Source organism: Eubalaena glacialis, chromosome 1, assembly GCF_028564815.1.
Source record: "Eubalaena glacialis isolate mEubGla1 chromosome 1, mEubGla1.1.hap2.+ XY, whole genome shotgun sequence".
In the NCBI taxonomy this organism is placed as follows: domain Eukaryota; kingdom Metazoa; phylum Chordata; class Mammalia; order Artiodactyla; family Balaenidae; genus Eubalaena; species Eubalaena glacialis.
In genome coordinates this window covers 166,694,247-166,716,078 of record NC_083716.1, presented here as the reverse complement: position 1 = coordinate 166,716,078, position 21,832 = coordinate 166,694,247, and the positions used below count along the sequence as shown (strand labels likewise).

General features: G+C 41.0%; 1 protein-coding gene across 1 annotated transcript in view; it reads left to right on the top strand.

Annotated features, from left to right (window-relative positions):
• Positions 1-21,037, top strand: part of CCDC148 (coiled-coil domain containing 148) — a 265,897-nt gene extending 244,860 nt beyond the window's left edge. Inside the window, exons 13-15 of the mRNA XM_061184011.1 lie at positions 14,765-14,882; positions 16,992-17,132; positions 20,891-21,037. Of these exons, the coding sequence (XP_061039994.1) occupies positions 14,765-14,882; positions 16,992-17,132; positions 20,891-21,037 (406 nt within the window). The remainder of the gene's footprint in view (positions 1-14,764; positions 14,883-16,991; positions 17,133-20,890) is intronic.
• The last annotated feature ends 795 nt before the right edge of the window (positions 21,038-21,832 follow it).

Below are 21,832 nucleotides of genomic sequence, written 5' to 3'. Positions count from 1 at the left end.
TGTTTTCCTTCTCTTGTGTTTCTTGCCTAGAGAAGTTCCTTTAGCATTTGTTGTAAAGCTGGTTTGGTGGTGCTGAACTCTCTCAGCTTTTGCTTGTCTGTAAAGGTTTTAATTTCTCCATCAAATCTGAATGAGATCCTTGCTGGGTAGAGTAATCTTGGTTGTAGGTTTTTCTCCTTCATCACTTTAAGTATATCCTGCCACTCCCTTCTGGCTTGCAGCGTTTCTGCTGAAAGATCAGCTGTTAACCTTATGGGGATGCCCTTGTGTGTTATCTGTTGTTTTTCCCTTGCTGCTTTTAATATGTTTTCTTTATATTTAATTTTTGATAGTTTGATTAATATGTGTCTTGGTGTGTTTCTCCTTGGATTTATCCTGTATGGGACTCTCTGTGCTTCCAGGACTTGATTAACTATTTCCTTTCCCATATTAGGGAAGTTTTCAACTATAATCTCTTCAAATATTTTCTCAGTCCCTTTCTTTTTCTCTTCTTCTTCTGGGACCCCTATGATTCGAATGTTGGTGCGTTTAATGTTGTCCCAGAGGTCTCTGAGACTGTCCTCAGTTCTTTTCATTCTTTTTTCTTTATTCTGGTCTGCAGTAGTTATTTCCACCATTTTATCTTCCAGGTCACTTATCCGTTCTTCTGCCTCAGTTATTCTGCTATTGATCCCATCTAGAGTATTTTTAATTTCATTTATTGTGCTTGTCATCGTTTCTTGGTTCCTCTTTAGTTCTTCTACGTCCTTGTTAAATGTTTCTTGCATTTTGTCTATTCTATTTCCAAGACTTTGGATCATCCTTACTATCATTATTCTGAATTCTTTTTCAGGTAGACTACCTATTTCCTCTTCATTTGTTAGGTCTGGTGTGTTTTGACCCTGCTCCTTCATCTGCTGTGTGTTTTTCTGTCTTCTCATTTTGCTTATCTTACTGTGTTTGGGGTCTCCTTTTCACAGGCTGCAGGTTCGTAGTTCCCGTTGTTTTTGGTATCTGTCCCCAGTGGCTAAGGTTGGTTCAGTGGGTTGTGTACGTTTCCTGGTGGAGGGAACTAGTGCCTGTGTTCTGGTGGATGAGGCTGGATGTTGTCTTTCTGGTGGGTTCGTCCACGTCTGGTGGTGTGTTTTGGGGTGTCTGTGGCCTTATTATGATTTTAGGCAGCCTCTCTGTTAATGGATGGGGCTGTGTTCCTCTCTTGCTAGTTGTTTGGCATAGGGTGTCCAGCACTGTAGCTTGCTGGTCGTTGAGTGAAGCTGGGTCTTGATGTTGAGATGGAGATCTGTGAGAGATTTTCGCCGTTTGGTATTACGTGGAGCTGGGAGGTCTCTTGTGGACCAGTGTCCTGAAGTTGGCTCTCCCACCTCAGAGGCACAGCCCTGATGCCTGGCTGGAGCACCAAGAGCCTTTCATCCACACGGCTCAGAATAAAAGGGAGAAAAAATGGAAAGAAAGAAAAAAAGAGGATAAAATAAAATAAAATAAAGCAATTATAATAAAAAATAAGAAAAAAAATTATTAAGAGTAAATTTATTAAGAAAAAAAATTTTTTTTAATTTTTAAAAATAGATTTATTAATTTTTTATACTAAAAATAAGAGAAAAATTATTTAGAAAAAATTTATTAAGAAAAAAAAAATTTTTTAATTTTTTAAAATAAAAAATATGAAAAAACTTATTAAAATTTTTTTTAAAAATAGAAAATAAGGAAAAAATTATTAAGAAAACATTTATTAGGGAAAAGAAAAAGAAAAAAAATTTTTTTAAGCCAAAAAAAAAAAAAAACAAAAAACGGACGGACCTAACCCTAGGACTAACGGTGAGAGCAAAGCTATACAGACAAAATCTCACCCAGAAGCATACACATCTACACTCACAAAAAAAAGGAGAAGGGGAAAAGTTAATATATCCTGCTCCCAAAGTCCATCTCCTAAATTTGGGATGATTCGTTGTCTATTCAGGTATTCAACAGATGCAGGCACATCAAGTTGTTTGTGGAGCTTTAATCCGCTGCTTCTGAGGCTGCTGGGAGAGATTTCCCTTTCTCTTCTTTGTTCGTACAGCTCCCGGGGTTCAGCTTTGGATTTGGACCCGCCTCTGCATGTAGGTCCCCTGAGGGCGTCTGTTCCCCGCCCAGACAGAACGGGGTTAAAGGAGCAGCTGATTTGGGGGCTCCGGCTCAGTCAGGCCGGGGGGAGGGAGCGGTACGGAGGAGGCGGGGCGAGCCTGCGGCGGCAGAAGCCGGCGTGACGTTGCAGCAGCCTGAGGCGCGCCGTGCGCTCTCCCGGGGAAGTTGTCCCCGGATTACGGGAGCCTGGCCGTGGCGGGCTGCACAGGCTCCCAGGAGGGGCGGTGTGGAGAATGACCTGTGCTCGCCCACAGGCTGTTTGGTGGCGGCAGCAGCAGCCTTAGCGTCTCATGCCCGTCTCTGGGGTCCGCGCTGATAGCCGCGGCTCGCGCCCGTCTCTGGAGTTCGTTTAAGTGGCGCTCTGAATCCCCTCTCCTTGCACGCCGCGAAACAAAGAGGCAAGAAAAAGTCTCCTGCCTCTTCGGCAGCTGCAGACTTTTTCTCGTGCACCCTCCCAGCTAGTTGTGGTGCGCTAGACCCTTCAGGCTGTGTTCCCACAGCCAACCCCAGTCCTCTCCCTGGGATCAGACCGAAACCCGCGCCTCAGCTCCCAGCCCCCGCCCGCCCCGGCGGGTGAGCAGACAAGCCTCTCGGGCTGCTGAGTGCTGCTCGGCGCAGAGCCTCTGTGCGGGAATCTCTCCGTTTTTCCCTCTGCGTCCCTGTTGCTGTGGGATCCGCGCTGATAGCCGCGGCTCGCGCCCGTCTCTGGAGCTCGTTTAGGCGGCGCTCTGAATCCCCTCTCCTTGCGCGCCGCGAAACAAAGAGGCAAGAAAAATTCTCTTGCCTCTTTGGCAGCTGCAGTCTCTTTCCCGGACTCCCTCCCGGCTAGCACCGAAGCCCGAGCCCCAGCTCCCAGGCCCCGCCCGCCCCGGCGGCTGAGCAGACAAGCCTCTCGGGCTGGTGAGTGCTGGTCGGCACCGCTCCTCTGTGCGGGAATCTCCGCTTTGCCCTCCGCACCACTGTGGCTGCGCTCTCCTCCGTGGCTCCGAAGCTTCCCCCCTCTGCTACCCGCAGTCTCTGCCCGCGAAGGGGCTTCCTAGTGTGTGGAAACCTTTCCTCCTTCACAGCTCCCTCCCACTGGTGCAGGTCCCGTCCCTATTCTTTTGTCTCTGTTATTTCTTTTTTCTTTTGCCCTACCCAAGTACGTGGGGATTTTCTTGCCTTTTGGGAGGTCTGACGTCTTCTGCCCGCGTTCAGTGGGTGTTCTGTAGGAGCAGTTCCACGTGTAGATGTATTTCTCATGTATCTGTGGGGAGGAAGGTGATCTCCGCGTCTTACTCTTCCGCCATCTTCATCCTGTGGGATCTTAACATTCCATGGGCCATCAGTTTGGGAAATGAACTGATTACTACTTGGAACAGCTCTGTATGTGCTCCCCTGTTAGAGAGAGTAAAAAAGGTAAGTGTTCCCTTATACATAGAAGATATGTTTATTAGTCAGGATTCCTCAGAAGCAACTGAGAGAAACCTAACTCAAACTGGCTTAGGCAGAAAAGAGAATGGATTGATTCACGTGAATGGAAATCCAGAAGTGAGTCTTGCCTCAGGGACTCAGATGGCATCTTCAGGTTCCTCTCACTCTCTACTTATTTATTCTGTACCTGTTTGCGCATTGAAATGGACTTCCTCATGTGTCTGGGCTTCTGGGGGCAGAAGGAGAGGGAGGCATGGCTACAGGAAGCTCCAGGGTTAATCACATGATTCAAGGTTAGTAACTTCAGAGAGAAGAGAAAACTTTTCTTCTTCAATATCCATATATAAATCCCCAGGGAAAGATTCCAATTGGCTCAGCTGAATTCACGTGCTCACTGAGGGCCAATCACTGTGGTCCTATTTGTAATACACTACTATAACCATATCTGGTCACATGTAAACCCCTAATACGAGGAAAGGGGGGGGGGGATTCTTGATTACAAGCTTCAACAGACCTACGTGGAATGAGGTGAGGCAGTTTGAAGGGGATTGGTGTTACTAGGTTGATGCTAGAGGCTAAAAAAACAACAGGTGTTTACCACAGTGTGGTCTAATTATTATAATCTAATTTGGCCATTATAAGCAGTAGCCCTATACAATTACTATCAGAAAGCAGGGATTAAAAAAATCAACTCTTCTAATATTAAAGTCATTATTTTTGGAAGATATCTCCTATTTATAAAATGGTTTATAGCTAGTAATCCCAAATGTTGTGTGCCCAGTCAGTTGTTTAAGCACATAAAAAATTTTCTTGGTTCCAAGAAGTTGTATTGCTCAAAGTTATACATTCTGTGATTTTTAAGTAGCTGAAGTGACTAACTGTACTATAAATATTTCAGGCTAAAATTGTTGCAGCCATGTTATAAGGTATTAAACATTGGGAACATAAGTCTCAGCCTTTGGATTAGAGCGAACCCAAAATAATTGGCTAGGCAGAATCTCGGCCCTGTCCATGGTACCCATGATGCCACGGTGGTTCATTTCTAAGAGGATCTGGGGAGAAATTCCAGACTTCTACTTAGCCGTGTGTCATTAGGTTTGTTCCTAAGTTTTCACAAAAGGATGTCAACACTATACCAAGCTCAAATGCCCATTAAGGCAGAAGCTCTGCATTTAACTATCACTGTAATATAGTTACATTTGAGGGACTTAACTGAAGTCAATCCTGAAATTACATAGAGAAAAAATAAAAGATTAAAGGACTTGGGGCTTTGAAGTAGTTGGAGGCTGCAGCTATTCATGCCTTGATTGTAGCTGAAGTCATATTTCCCAGACAATGTTTTTAAATTGTGGATTTAAAAAGAGGATTTGTGTTGGAAACTTGGGTGGACAGATGAGGAGGAGCCAGTAAAATATGAGGAAAAGCAGTCAGAAATAGGATGTGCATTCATGAAGGAGGTGGTCATCAGTACCAGGCATTGTTAAGTCAAGTCAGAGGAGCTTTAAAAGAAGGCTCTGAGTTGGAGACATTGGGGAGAGCAGTTTCCACAGAGTGGAAAGGTCAGAGGCCAGATTGCAGGGGGTTTTGGACTAAATCAGACACAAAGAATTAGAGACAAAGTATGGCTACTCCATTTAAGAAATTTTGCCGGAAAGGGAAAAAGAGGATGGTAGCTGAAAAGAGAGAGTTGAAAGATATGTATTTTCCCCATTTGAAGAAGTTTGTATGCAGAAGAAAAGGAACCATGGAGGGGAGAAAGACTGAAGAAATAGGAAAGGAAAAGATTCACTTCTGGAGCAAGGACCTAGAGACAACTAGGTTTATGGGATTAAAAGCCCAGGTTTAAGGAGGAAAGGATGAATAAAGATGAGTCCTGACAAGATTGGAAGTGAACAAAGCATGGTAGGGAAAGTGAACGCTTATGGCCTTTTCTTTTCAGTAAAGTAGGAGGTGAGGTTCTCTGCTAAGAGGGAGACTATCAAGCAGCTGGGGTAAATAAAATCATTCTGGAGGAGTGTTAAATGTCTAGGTAAGGTTCAATCCTCACAAATATATAATAAATTCAATAAAGAATGAGGGTTGGAAATTGTCAGAGCAGATGTGGAAAGAAAAGAAGACAATAAAAGAATATTAATCATAATACCTTTGAAGAGATAGGCCCATCGATCCAAAGCTGGAGAGAGAATTAAGTAAAATCTGATTGTGCTTCATAGCCTGGGAGAAAAGGAAGAGGCAGAATGACAGTAAACTACATGAGGGAAAGACCTAGCCCAGTTCCTGGCACAAAGTTCATAGTTCATAAATATTGTTGAGAAATGGAGAGCCTGATAAGCTAAAGTAGTAGCAGGTTGAGTAAGGTTAAATGAGTGAACATAAAAAGGATAGGAGGTTGGAAGGCAGTCCATTCCTAGAGTTATGCAGCATGCAGCCTTCATCAGTATATGTGGTGACCCTAGAGATTGGAGTCAGAACAGAATCCCTCAGTGTAAAATTTTGGCAGGGAAATGGTGTTCTCAGACCAGGTTCGTTTTGCCTGACAGGCAGCAAGGCAAAACGCTGAGAAGCCAGAGGTGTGCAGCAAAGAGAGCGTTTATTAGCTAAGCAGCCAAGTAAGGAGACAGGAGAACAAGTCTCAGAGCCCCCTCCCCAGAGGCAAGGGGCTCCGGGTATTTGTGGGATAAAGAATAAAGCAGCAGGATGGTCTGAGGTGTAGGGAGCATGGGGAAAGTTGGTTGGAAAAAGGTGTAGCAATCATCGTTCTGCTCACATGTAACTAAGCTCCAGGCCTTTCATGTTCAAAAATGGAGATGCTTAGCACGATCTGAGGGTGGAGTTTTCAGCTCTCTGACATCAAAAGGTCACCTAGTGGACACTCGTGCATGCTCAGTTGGAGGGTTGGTGGTCCCCAGTCTTAACCAGCTCAGCTCGAGCTAGACACACCTGACTCCTAGTTCCCGGAAAACAACTCAGGTAAACATCTTATTGTATAGGCTCCGTGCAGCTTGGAGAACATGCAAGTCTTAAAATGACCTTGATTAGTGAAGGCAGGTGAAATGGATTTGATAATGATTACCCAGTTTCAACAGGTGATGCCAAGCTCCAAGTTTGGTCTAAGGAGTGGGCTGTTGAAGCAGGGGAGAAGCAAATGCTGGTGGGGAATCAAGGAACTGTAAGAGTGGAGTTTTGAATAACCCTCAGGAAATGTCGGGCAGTGACCTGGGAAGCCAGTAGTTGATCCCAAGAACCCTATTAGAAAGAGGATGGTCTAACCCAAGTCAATGGATAAAACTTTTCTGGAATTGTTGGAGAGCCAGGAAAATGCTAGCCTTCTTCCCTCACCATTCATTGTAAAAGGGTAACAATGGAAGTAGGATCACCTGGGAAGCACTGGTTTTCAGTTAAGGGAAACATTTGAAAGGAGCAGCCGAGAGTCAGTGAGATGGGGCTGCATGCTCCAGTGGAGGGAGTTTTTATCACTAACTTTGTTTAGAGTTGCTGATGCATGGTGATTAAAAAGAAAAAAGAAGACAGGCTTTTATTATTGTTTTTAATTCCCGATAGACAATGCATCTTTTATTTCTTGTACCCTACTTGAAATGCTATTGGAAAGGAGTATTCTAGGAAATTTTTGAGGCTATGTGAGGATATAAAAGGATTACTGAAAACTAGATGGAAAGGGTTAGGAGTAGTTCGAAAAGAGGAGGATAAATGTGGCAGAAATGTCTTTCTGCACTAACTTGAGGCAAGGGCTAATATGATATTTGCAACATTCTTTCAGTAACCCTCTCCTCACATCTTGTCCTATATTCTGGATTCCCAGGTTTAAGTCCTTGTTTCACAGCTGTTTATATCTCTGCATTTCTAACTCAAGTGAACACAGGTGGCTAGGTTGGAACTGATTACAACCAACAGGAAAATGTACATGACTCTTATTTATGGGTTTTCACTTCCAGCATGAAAAATATTTACCCCCCTGGAGTTGCAAGAACTATTCCCAAGGGAAGTGGCTCATAGCTGAAGTGCTTTCAAGTTGTTACTTCCTTCTTTGATTTTACTGAACAGACCCTTTAAATATCACCAGGAGTCTGAGATTTTCAACTGTCATCAGGATACACCAGTGTTTTGTCCATTGGAGGGAAAGAAAGAGGTTCAGTAACAGCCGTTGTTGCAACTACCCATCACTGACACTGACCCAAGCCGGGGCGGACCACTGTCACTGAGGGAACCTGTCATCCATATGTGTTAGAGTCATGGGGGTGGGATGGGGTTGAAAGATTCTGCTCTTTTTTTTTTTTTAAATTGAAGTACCCTTAATTTACAACGTTGTGTTAGTTTCTGGTGTACACCAAAGTGATTCAGTCATACATAAACATTCTTTTTCATATTCTTTTCCATTACGGTTTATCACAGGACATTGAATATAGTTCCCTGTGCTATACACTAGGACCTTGTTGTTTATTCATTCTCTATATAATAGTTTGCATCTGCTAATCCCAAACTCCCAATCCAACCCTCCGCCATCCTCACGCCTGCTTGGAAACCACAAGCCTGTTCTCTATGTCTGTGAGTCTGTTTCTGTTTCATAGATAAAGAACATGTGGTATATATATACAGTGGAATATGACATCACTTATATGTGGAATCTAAAATATGACACAAATTAAAGATTCTGCTCTTGAACGTCAGTAGCATGAGAGCAGGAACTTCTAGTGTGGGTCAATCCTGAGGCATATAACTGTTTAGCACATGCAACCATAAATAAGAAGCCCTATCTGGGTAGTAATTTGTATCTGGTTTTGTCTTGATAACAGTAGGCAGGTAGAGTCCCTCTAATCAAAATATTTATCTTTGCTGTAGTTCTCAAAGTGTGGTCCCCAGACCAGCAGAACCAGCATCACCTGGAAACTTCTTAGAAATGCAGATTTTCAGACCCCGCCTCACTACTTCTGGATCAGAAACTCTGGAGGCAGTCAAGCAATCTGCGCTTCAACAAGCCCTCCAGGTGATCCTGACATTAGCGCAAATTAGGGACCCAAGGGGCCAGGTGGTGCTGCACTCAGACCAGACTGCTCATTAGAATCACCTGGGGAACTTTTAACAAAATACCAATGCTGGAGCCCCCGAACCAGATTGTGATGTAATTAGAGTGGTGTGGGGCCCTGGCATCAGAACTTTTTCTAAGTTCCGATAATTCCAATGATAGTCACAGTTGAGAACTGTCGCTTTAGAGCAATATAAGAAGGAGCTCTTTAATTTAGGACTTTGTGATAAATTCAAAAATAATTTATTAAAACAATTTTATGTATTTTACTAGGATGTTAATTTAAGCATGCTTATATAGAATAAACCACAAATAACGTAAGATTTAAGAGGGGGGATCTTGTCTGGTTTTTATTTTTCACTATTGTTATCCTGAGCACCTGGGGCAGTGCTTGGCACATAGTAAGTGCTCAAGTAACTCTGTTGACTAATTGAATTAATCAATTAAAGACTGGAGTTCCAATAGGAACTTGCCTTTACACCGCACAAAGGAACCAGTAAGCACTCTGAGCTAGAAGAATAGTGTCTTTTTCTGGGGTTGGCGTGAGTTCATCTCCTTGTGGTTCTGTGGGTTCTCTGTGAATCCTCTTTGTTCTTGTCCCATGCTGATCTGTACCAGGATGTCACTGCTTTGTATCAGGGTTCACATTACATTTGCAGGAACTGGTCTCTGCTTATGCCCTTAGCCAGAACACCCACTGAGTCGAGTCTCATCACCCGGATCGTTAGAGGCGCGATACCGGCACTGGTTATGTTATCTCCCTTCTTTTCTCTGGGCTGGATTCTCCACCTCCTCTCCCCCAGGCCTCCACCTTTGGACAGGTGCTGCCACCTGGCCTGCCTATGTTTTGATCTGCGCACTCTTCCCTGTTGGAGTTCCCTAGAGCTCACGGAGGGGTTCTCTTTGCTTGGTGGGCAAAACAACTTTCTGAGTGGGGTTTAAGCCTAAACTGGATTTCCCAGCAGGCAGAAGCAGGTTCACCACCCTGCTGCTGCTCAAACCCCTGTGGCAATAGCACCTCCAGCGTGTGCCTGTTAAAGATTTCTTGTTCAATGTTGAGTAAGCCACATCACCTAAAAATGAAGTAGCAGATTTGTTTAGAAACTGCCTCTAATTCAGTAGGGCAAATTACTTCCCTGAAACATTTTTGATGGGAGTTCCATACTGGTTAGAGTAATCGAATTAAGATGTGTTGTTAATGCTGTTTTATTTACTGCTTAAGTTTTAAAAAAACAAACAAAAACTGTAGAACCTCCCACTATCAGCAATTATTCTGAAGTCTTTTTTCCCCTCTTGTTTGCTGTAGCTTCCTTTTAGACTGAAGTTACCTGTGTCTCCAGATAGGAGGGAGGTCAAGATTTTGTACTTAATATTTTGCCCAATTCTTACTGAAGTTTCACTAAAGCAAAGGGAGGCTGTTACTGAAGTTCATGGTGTTTCCAAACCATTTGCATTTGTATACTCATCTCTTAGAGTGCAATACACACATAAAAATTATCCAAAATTATACATAAATTCTCCATTTCTACATGAAAGCTTCTTGTCCCTTCAACTACACTCAGGTCCAGAGGCTTAAACAAAATCCTTTTTAGATTATTGTTAATGCTGTGCCTGATTCTGCAGCAGCTGTTGCTTTTGAACAATATGATGCTTCTCCTCCCCCAAGAGGAGTGGAAAAGGCCTCCTCTGCCGCACTCTCAACCTTTGTCAACTCAAGGAGCATAAAGCAGACTGAGAGAAGAACCTAGGATTCCTGTTTGGGAATTCAGTGCAGAGCTTAAAGACTATTGAGTTTTGCCACTTCCTGACATTGACTTTCATAGAACAGTTTAATTTGGAGAAAAGCTGCTACCTCAAATGGCTGAAGGTATTTATGTGGAAAATTTTCCAAATGATTGACTTTACTGTGTTGCTATTTTCTTTCCCCATGAATATGTGAGTATTTGGCTTTCTCCCAGGAGTTTTTCTGCATCACTTCTCTTTAGGCAAAGACATTTTTCTATCCAGACTGGGAAAAGAAAGATGTACCAAGAGCTTCCCCCTTTACAGTGAATTATTATTTGTGTTTAAACGATAACATCTCTAAGAATGAAGAATTTGAGTGTGTCTGTTTCCTGAAATCTTCCCTTGGCTAATCTTCATGGTAGTCTGAGTTATCTTGATCATCACTTTGGAGCCAATGCAACTGTGATCAGCTACCACCAGCACTGCCCTGCCTCTCTCCTCCCCGTTGGCATCAGTCTTACTGAAGGGGTTGTCTCTGCTCCCTCTTACTTCCTTATCTCCCGCTAATTCTTCAGCCACCTCTCTAATGCCGAGGTCGCCAATGGCTCCCTGTTATTTAATCCAATGATTATCTTAGATTATAACTGATTTGTAGCATGTGACATTGCTGTTCCCATCTTCCTTCGCTTCTTTGCCACCATTTCTCCTAATTCTCCTAGTTTCCTCCTCTTCTGCCCCTTTCTTAAAAGTTGCTTCCTTGGGTTGTAGCAGAGTGGGGAAATTAAACTGATAATATCCCCCGCCTTTTGAGAAGAAATTAAACTTCTAAATAGATGAATAAATATATATGTCTAGAATTTAAACTCTATGAGAGCAGGTTTTTTTGTTTTAATCAGCAGGGATCACCCACCCTAGAACGGTGCTTGGCACAGAGTGGGCGCCCAGCCAACGAATGAATGAATGATATAAAATTTATAAATACTGAAAATATATATAGAAAAGAAGGAAAAAAAGTTGTTTCCTTGGGAACCAATGCAAGGCCTGCCTCTCTTCTTACTCTACAGTCTCTTCCTGTCTGGTGCCATCTGTCCCTCGGACTCAATCCCATGCCATTGATAAAGATCCCCATCCAGATCTTATGACGGCAGATCTGTGTCTAAACTGAACCTAATTCCTTCTCTTCCCGGTTTCTCTAAGTCCCCAGTTTTAGTGAGGGATGCCATTGTTCATCATGCAAGACAGAAACCTTAACTTCCTCTCCCCTCTTCTCATAAAAAACACTAACGAGTCCTACTTATTTTATTTTCTACATAAATTTTAAATCCATGTCTTATCCCTAACTCCTACCAGCACCCCTCCCCCTGCCCTAATTCAGGAAACCATCAACTTGCATCTGGATAATTCTCTCTGGTCTTGCTTCCTTGCAATCCATCCTCCATATTATAGGAGAGAGTTTTCTGATCCCATTGCCCTGATCAAAGCCCTCACGCTTGCATAGCCCCCGCAGTCTGGCCTCTCTTGCCTCCCCAGCCTCAGCTCTTGGCACTCCTCACCTTACCTTTTTCATTTTTGGTCATTCCAAATATTTTTCAGTTCTTCAAAAGTACCGTGCTCTCCCACCTTCTGGGCCTTCATATTGCCATTTCTTTTTTTCTACCTAGAACATTCTTTCTATTCTCTCCCCATCTGGAGAATTCCTGCTCCCTTTTTAGATCTGAAATTCAGACCACTTCCTGTTGGTTGCTTCCCTGAATGCCCCAAGTCTGGCAAAGGTACCTCTCCCATGACCTCTGCCCCATTGTCCCATCAGAGCAAGAGTCCCCCTGTGTCATAATTGCCTGGGTCTTTGTATCGGCATTATATGGTCACTTCTGTGAGGACAGGAGTGTGTCTCCTGTGTTGAAATCGTATCTCCAGTGCTTAGCACAGTGATTGATGCAGAGAGGTGCTCAAATTTTTGTTGAAGAAATGAGTGAGCCTCAAAGTAAAGCATGAGCCAGCTTTCTTTACCACGCAGCCTCAAATGCCTCACTCTGCAACCTCTTCCTCACTAGTCAAGCTCCTCTAAATAAAACAAATGTTACTTTCCCACAAAGCAGCCAAAACTTTGCTGCAGACAAAGCAACCTATACATCCTGAGGAAGAGAAACTTTTCAAAAGTTCTGAGAATTAACATATGGTAATTGTCAAATCCCAGGGTGTCTTTTAATTGAACCTTCACAGTAGTTCACTTAGCTTGTACTCAGTGCTTAAACTGAGTAGAACTTCATTAGGGAGGTTGTGTCATGCCTTAGTGAAAATGGAGGGAAAGAGAAATAGAGTTTTCCATGACAGAGAGGCGGCAAAGAAGGGGAGCAATCTGGTCTGCAGATTCCTTCATCCATGTAGCTGACTGTACTGACTCCTGAAATGGGAGATGATGGCGGAGAACAGCCACAGCCATCAAGGGAGCCTAGGATCTTCCTTCCAAACCCCATTCTGGGTTTTGTCCTCGAAAAGCATCTGCTGCCTGCTTCCCTTCTCTCCTTTCTCAGAGCACCTTCTTCAGTGCCAGCCTCAGGAGCAACCTGATTTTAAAGAGTTTTCCTCCCCAGGAGAAAATCATTGAGGGGACCATGTAACTACCAGGTTCAGCCCCCCAGTGCTTTTCTGGGCCTCTCTGTCATTGCTCATCCACTTGTTCTGTTCTAGCCACCGTGAACCCTTTCCTGCTCAGGGCTGTGACGAGGTGGGGCAAGTGAGGCCCCCGGGGGTGCAAAACTGAAGAAGTCGCCCACTCTTGGATGCCAGCGCCGCACGTGCAGGACCCTGAGTGCGAGTGCCTCCCTGGACTCACCCCCATCCCGGCTCCTGTTCTGCCCCACCTCGGCCACCGTGTCTCCTGGCCTCTGCAAATTCTAGTCCTCCAGACCCAGCTCAGATGCTGCCTCCTCTAAAGAGCTCTTGCTGAAGCTCACCAGTCTCTCTCACAGCCCAGCAAGTAGTCATCGCACCTTCCTCTGAATTCTCAGTGGACCTTATTTATACCTCTCTGAAGACACTGTATACCTTGTTTAGTTCTTGGGCTTGTCTTTGTCTCTGTTAAACCACAAACTGTTTAAGAACAGTCGTTTTCTCAGTGTGCTTTCAATATCTAGCACAGGGTTTGGCACACAGTAGGTGTTCATAAGTCAGTGAGGTGAGTGGAGCTGTCAGGAGGAGAAGAGAGAAGAGCATAGTGGTTAGTTGCATGGGGGTGAGAGGGTGAGGAGTAGGCATGGGCCCTGGGGCCAGTCTGCCTGGGTTTGACCTCAGGCTCTGCCATTTACTGGGTGTGAGAGCTTGGACAATTTACGTCACTTGTCTCTGCCTCCATTTCTTTATCTTTAAAATGGGATCAGTAGTGATACCCTAACATGGGATCAATAGTGGTACCCCAACATGTGAAGTCTAATTGAGCTAAAAGAGGTAAAGCCCTTAGCACAAGACTTGGTACCTAGTGAACACCTCAGTAAATGTCGGGATTCAGAATAAAAAAGGGTCTAGCGAAGGGATATCCATGGAAAATGCAGGTGTGCACGCTAAGGGTGAAGCACATTTGTGACTGATGCCATAGAGGAAGTTAAATCTAAACTGTTAATGATGGAAGACAGAGGCAACGGCCACCTACTCCCTCGAGAACCCAGATGCCTACTGTTTTTGAAAAGACAAATCTTATCTCTACAATTCAGTAGAAGAATAGCTTGAGCAAGAAGATGGTTAGGGAGGCTGCCTGAAAAGGCAGCCGAGGAGACCCAAATGAACCTGGGAGTCTTAAAACAGGTATTTAAATATGCCCTGTTTTAATATCTGCTGTTAAGGGGGATGGAAACAGAATGCTAAGGGAAAGTCATGTTTTTGCTGCCATCTACAGTCAAAGTGCAATTTTCAAAGTTTCTTAACACACACACACACACACACACACACACACACACATAGTTATGAATAACAGTATAGAGTTTGGTTTAAAGTCTAGTAATTGAGATACTTTGGGCATATTATTCTAGTATTTTATTTACCAGTGTTTCTAAAATTATGTATATTTAATCAGTAATATAGCCTTTTTAACATCTCAAATTGTGTTAGAACTTACCAGAAGACGGCTGAAATAAGAGTGCGGCTGTCATCTGTTGGGTTGGATTAGATGCAGCTGTGGCAGCTGACAGTTCATACAAAGATTTTAATGAAGAAAGAGATAGATTGGATTTTACCCCATGTTTTCCTGCCCCATGACCTGCAGTTCTATGATTGTTATTAGAATTATTGTAAATTGTATTTTTACAAGCATCCTTTATTGTTTTGATATGAGAAATCAACCAAAAGCAAGTAAAAACAGTATGACAGTGATGTCACTTCTGAGATGCCTTCTGTCCTTATGCACCTATCCACGTAATCTCCATTATCATGATGTTTTCCTAACTTTCCTGTGCATTATTTTTAAAGGGTTAAATATAGACAAGAATTATTGAAAAAGCATTTGATGGAGAAAAAAGAAGTGACCCTTCAAGAAGCACTTGAAGAAGCAGAGAGAGAGAAGCGAATAGAAGCCCTAAGGAAACAGGTGTTTTTAATTTGGAAAATTTCATGGGTGGTTTAAAAAAATGTTTCTAAGTGCTCTTAATGACATTATTACTAGGGCTTAGTTCATGACATCTGCTATATAAAATGTAACTTCCCCAAATTGGGACACCGGTGTTCATTGCTGGGAGCAATTAGATTTATGTTGAACCATTTCCAGTTTCTTAGTATATTAAAATAATTTTATCAGCACCTTTAAAATAGCTCTCCCAAGATTTAAATGCATCCATATTACCTCTAGTTTATAAGCTGAATAGTATCCATGTACAGCAGTGAAACTCTGCATCTAGCCGAAGGATTTTATTCTCCTCGAAAAAACATGGTGGAGATTGAGCAAGATAATCCTCCCTAGGGTAGGAACCTCTGTTTGGAAACACCCCACAGTCAACAAACAGGTTAAAAACCACTTTTAAAAAATACCGTTTTTGTGGAGAAATAAAAGTCTCCCATTGCTTTGGCTCGTAAAAGTAGGCAAAAGTTCTGAAGGTAGTAGTCGGCAAGAGCAAGAATTTAAGACCTTGGGAAATGTGATAAAATAGTTTTACTTGGTAATTTTTCAAAGTTTTTAACCTGAAAGTGATTAGCTCAACTCACAAGCTCTAAAGTCTTCATTGACACCATTTCCCAGCTGATAGTAAATGACTGTCAGGTTTCCCTTCTCTGTCAGTGAAGGCAGTATAGAATCTTGGGGAAGAACTTGGCCTCTGGTGTCCTTCAAAACTGGTACAGCCTGGTTCACTACTTACTGGCAGAGGAAACTTAGGTCTTTTAACCTCCCTGAGCTTCATTTCTTCCTCTGAAAAATGGGAATCATAATACTAGTACCTACTTCATAAGTTTGTAGTAATGTGCATTCACATTTTTTGAATATTTAGTAAGTATAAAGCCCTCTTCTAAATGCTTTTAGGTTTTACCTCATTTAATCTCTACCACAACCCTATGATGTAGGAATTATTATTATTCCGACTTCATAGAAAACTGAGGAGGCCCAGAGGTTCCCCAAAGTCACATAGCTAGTAAATGTCAAACTGGATTCAAACCAAGGAAGTCTAGTTAAATGAAATATTTAGTATAGAGGAAGTGTAAATGCATACAACTGTTATATCATCTTTTATAAAATAGATTATAGAAATATATTCCTATACTTTGAATTTAAGTCCTGGTCATCTTAGATTCAACAAAATTTAAATTATTCAACCATTAGCAAATAATGATATACCATGGCCTTCGGGAGACAAAACTTAATGTCACTCTTACTAAACACATTCTTGTTCAAAATATAATTTTGATAACTACAGAGTCCATATGATTAGGATTCTTTCCATCTGTGAGCCCTTTGAAAGAGGAAATATCTGTGCCCGTTATCTGTAATCAGTTTTAGAACTACAGTAAAAGACATTTTGGCTAGGAAACCTATAATAATTAAAGTATGTTCAACACCCAGTTATGTCATTACAATTTCTAAATGGCATTAAAAATGCCATTTTCTTAATGCTAATTCTTGATTTTAGGAATTAACAGGCAGGTGTTATTAATGCTGCCTATAATTTACAAAATTAGTGGCTTCTTTTCATTAGGATACAGGTTTGAACAATTTCAATTATCATAAAGGACAAGGGCATTTGGGTTGAAATGACTCTGCGGTTTTTCAGTGGAAGGGGAAACAATGGTTTTTAACAGTCCCTGGAAATCTAGTTGCCTGGTACAATGAAAACTCACCCGTCTTGCTCAGTAATGCCAACAACACACATGACTTTACCCATATATGACATGCTCTAGATTCAGCTTGATCAGATTAAACTTTCTAGAAAGCTTCATGGGGTTGTTACCATGGCCGTAGATTGCTAGTGGTTAAAAATTAATGTTTTCTACTTTTGGTTACTTTCAAGGTGGTTGAATATGTGGGTTTTCTATATAAAATTTCCCTTGACTTTGGATCAAAAAGAAATTTTTATCTAAATTTAATCATAACTGTAATTATGTAATCTTTAATAAAATTTCTTAACTTTAATGGACATTAACATTAATAATGTTGCCCAGAAGCATTGTGCTTGTATCTTGTTCCAAGTAGCCATGCTTTTTCTTCTTTTAGGTTGCTATTGTCGCTCAGTTTGATCCTGTTAGAATGATGTCAGACACAATGGCATCAAAAGCGAGGATGGGTATTGGAATCGAAGAAGAATTTATTCTTCAAAAGCCACTCTTCACATTGAATACATACAATGAACAGCAGGTAATTATGGAAATTAGCACGACTGATGCAAAAGCCATGATGATGATAAGAATTGTAGAAGTGTGTGTTTTGGGTTACAAATTATTTTCAATATTTACATTTAAATACCATCCATATTAGCATAGTTTTTATTTCTAAATGAGAGCACATAATTACTGAACAATTCTTAATATAAAATAGTTGATAGGTGACCATAGAACAAAACACTTTATGTGAAAATGTTATCTGTCATTGAAAATTATTTTAATCTAAAAAGTAATTTTATAGAATTTTAAAGTTGCGTTAATACTGTATTTTGTTTAAATATTTATCATATTCAGAATTTTTTATATGCATAACATAAATCCTATTAAAGAAACAACTAATGATACTGATAAGACAAAGCAGAGGGAAGCTTTCTGAAATTAAAATGAACAGAAGATAATGTATCAGAGCTAATGATGAAACATTTGCTGTGGGAAAAGGTATTAAGAGGTTATTTAACTGTTTCTAGGAACTTCTGAATCATTTTCATCTGTTTCTATAACTGAGAAAGGATTTTTAAAAGTTTTTTTAGATGGATGGATGGAAGAGAAGGAGCCAGGACATATGAATGAATGGATATCACTGAAGTTAAGGGAGAAAGTAGTTGTTAACTTTACAAATCTAAGAAAAGCTAAATGCTTATTATTTAATTATTTAAAAAACAGGAAACTTCATCCATTCACTCACTGACAAATCGAGTGTGCCTCTTTTATGCGCTGCATACTTTGCTAGGGAATAAAAAGATGAACAATTCACATATTGGGCAAATATTTATGGAACATATACTGTATCTGGCACTGAGCCTGGTGCCAGGGCTGCATCCTGAGCAAGATAAACTTGTCCTGTGTGGAGGAAGTGAGCAGGGGAGTTGGGTTGGGAAGGAAAGTAGCATGCATGGGAATAACTCCACTAGGGTGATATCACCTCCGGCTAAGGGCTGCAGCGGCAAGAGGAAGGGAATGAACGGGCAACCCTGAATGGGAAGTCAGAGAAATGGAAAAGGGGAAACTAAGCTCCATCTTAGTTGAGGAATTTTGGCAGCAGTAACAGAATTCATTCCAGATAATTTAAGTTAAAAACAAACAACAGCAAAACTGGATTGGGGGGAGGGGTGGGTGTAGGGAGAGGGATTAATTAGAAAATGCACGGGTATCTCCAGAAGCCAAAGCGGGGAGGGCAGTTGGGTTTACAAAGAATTGAAGTCAGAAGCTGAAAAGCTTTCAGGTACCTGGGCTGAGGAAATAAGTGCTTCACCAAGCAGAAGAGGGTGAAAAGAGGCCCTTACCGGTATGTGTTCAGTGTAAGGTACATGGTAAGGGTGGGTGCTGGGGGATGAGACTGGAAACATAAATTCTGGTCAGACTGTGAAAAGTATAGTAGATCTTACTTGCTAAGACTTTTGACCTTTATCCTGTGAGCAGAGGTGAGACTTTGAAGCAGGTGAATTATATAATCAGCTTTATGTTATAGCAGTGTGTCCTGAATGGAAAATTGGTGGAGGTGGAGTCAGGTCCTTTTAAGATGGTGGAGCCCTCATAGAAGTGGCGTGGAGTCGGGGGAGGGTGGCCTGGCAGGGCCATGGATGGCTCTGGCTGAGAAGAGGAGGGGGATAATGAAAGTGAGGGTGATTCTAAACTAGGCAGTGAGTGATATTGAGAAGAGCCTGCATTTTGGATTGAAGTCCACATCCACTATTTACTGGCTGTGTGAACTTGTGTAAGCTATTAACATCTTTATGTCTTGTTTACTTCATCTGTAAAGCAATAATTTGTAAGGTTCTTGTGAGGATTAGTATAATAAATGTCAACTGCCTAGAATATTGTCTGGCACCTAGTAGTAATTCAGTAAATTATAATCATTAGGTGGTGCTGCCATTAACCATATAAGAGTTCAGAAGGAAAAGCAGACTTAGGGAGAGAGCATTTGTTTTGTTCATATCAGGTTTAGGTTGAAGATGTCTAATACACACTTACAAGAAACTGATGGGCTTTCTCTGGGTAAGAGAATTGGGGAAATGGAGGTCAGTATGTGAGGGAGATCTTCATTTCACTTGATATGTATTGAAAAAAACAGAATTATGAAAACATTTTAAAACTCACAGTTCTGGAGCTGGGGGGAAAAAAGGTGAATCCTGGAGATAATGAGGACGTCAACAGCACACAGGTGAGCATGAATCCTTCAAAGTGGATGAGAGCGACCAGGGAGACTCTTGTGGAGCAAAAGAGGAGAAACCTAGGTCTAAGGCTCAAATACGTTGCTTTTCAGACACAAATCTCAGTGTTATTCCTGACTTATATGCATCGTTGCCCCTAGTCCCTGTATTGATCAGTTGCCAAGTTCTATTGATTCTTCCCTTCATAGTGTTTTGGACAGTTCTCTCTTCCTTGCTACCAGCCAATTTTAGGCATTTATTATTTCATGTCTAGACAATTGTAGTAGACTCTTAAGCACTCTCCCTGCCTCCGTCTCTTCTTTCTCTGCCACCTTAATTTATCCTGAACTTGTAATCAGATGCATCTTCTTATGCAACAACAATGATTATATTAGTTCCATGCTGAAAACAGAAACACAACCTCAGTAGCTCCCCAGACTCCTTGGCATAGCCTTCAAGCCTTTAAAATTCAAGTCCCAGTCTTAGAAGTGTCCTTTTTCAGTGTTCCCCAATGGTACCAAGTACTCTACCCAAATTACCCCGATCCCAACTTAACCTATTTCGTCTCTGAGTTTGATTGTGCCTTTCTTTCTTGATCTCTCTTCCTCCCCCAGCCCCATCCCCAGCTTTATAGAAGAGTAAGTTGAACTTTAAAGTTAGCTCAAGTGGTCCTCCTTACCTGAGACCATCCTAGTCTCATTGGCACCAGGAGATGTCTCTCCGTATTCTACTACTCTTGGAGCATCTGTCACGTGTTGCCACGGACTGTAGTTATCTGTGTACATTTTTTTACCTCTGTTAGTGTAAGAGCTCCTTGAAGGAGGGGTTGCTTTCAACGGCTTATTATCCCATCCTCTAGGGGGACTTCAAGTTCATGTAAAATGTTTCATTAGCTGAAATCCATACGTGGCCACCTTCTTATCATTGCAAACAATGTCTGTTGACATTAATATTCATAGAAGGAGGAATAATGTCCAATCAGCTATAAATGAAAAGGGAAATTGAACTACTCATATGTCTATACCCCTTAGAGTCAGATTGATGGAAGCATTTTCTAGTTCTGCTTGAAATAAAATCCGGCCTTGGAAGAAAAGTTCTATTGATTTTGTTTTTCAAGTAGTGGCCATGTGTTTGAACTTAATTTACATATTTCCAAATGATGGAGAAATTAAAATGTCTGTTTAAAGACAGATGTACAAGGTTGTGGTTTAGGTTTATTTTAATCAATGGTTGTTTATAATTCCAGCTAACAATAAATAACAAATCAATGATCGTACTGAAAGTAAGCTTCTTTTATCCCATCTTTTAATAATTTTAATGTTTTATTTTGACTAATCTAGTATACAATATTCTGTACATCTTATGTTGGAAACCACTGATATACTGGAAAGTGATAATGTCAAAAAGGTTTGGATATTTTCAGTAAGAATAACCAGAATATAGTCACTGTATACACAGAATTTACTGTCATCTAGTCATCTATCCAGCAAAAACAAATTACACGTCTTGGGGAAATACAGAACTAAGTGATAAAATTTACTTCAATGAAATGCTATTTATTTAAATCATTTTATTTCTACAGATCATTTCTGACCCTAGACTTCGTTTTGAGTTAGCACTTCGAGAAGCTGGACTTCATAAAACATTTTATGCCAAGGAGATACTACCAAAAATCGGTCCTCAAAAACCTCCAAGAAAGGATACAGAGTCTACTGTATTCAAAATCTAGAGTTCATCCTCAAATCCTGTTATACATAAATAAGATTTTTCTTTGAATACATTTATATGGATAACAATTAATACTACTTTCTAAAATTTTTTCAAATATCAGACATAGAAATCATAGCACCTGTTAAAAACAACTTTTTCTTTTATGATTCTTAGACTTTTATGCACTATTTCCAATATCTTTGTTATGTTTAATAGTACTAAATTCTCCAAAGACTATGGAACTTAATTATGACACATATGGAACATATATTATCATTTAGTAAATTGAATTTTGGAGGTTGCATTATGCCATAAAAAGAGCTCAAAATAACCATTTGCAAGAATTACAGTTTATGTTGCTACTACCTACTAATGTTCATTTCTGCTTGTTATTTCAGAATTTGAGTTTTTTAATTATGGAAGTTTCATTATCATTAATACTTCTATTATTTCTCGATTATTATAAGAGGAGACTCAACCTTTCTCTAAATTTAGAAGCCAATTTGGTATACCATGTTTACTGCAAACCAATCATCCAAACAACTTCATTTTGCAAATTAGCCTGTAAGAATAAATTAGAAATAGCATTTCAAGCATAAGGATATCTGTTTTGGCTTGGAAAAATGTATTTGTATGGTTGTTTGGAAGGAACGTTTTAAAATTCAGAATGCTATCAAAATTTCCATGTTGTCTATCAAATATCTAGATGATTTTATAGAAAGGAAGTGTTTCAAATAAAACTCAAGCATAATTTTTTACTATTTCTAAACAATCACACAAATACAAGTAGCTGGTGATACACAGCAGGAGGTAG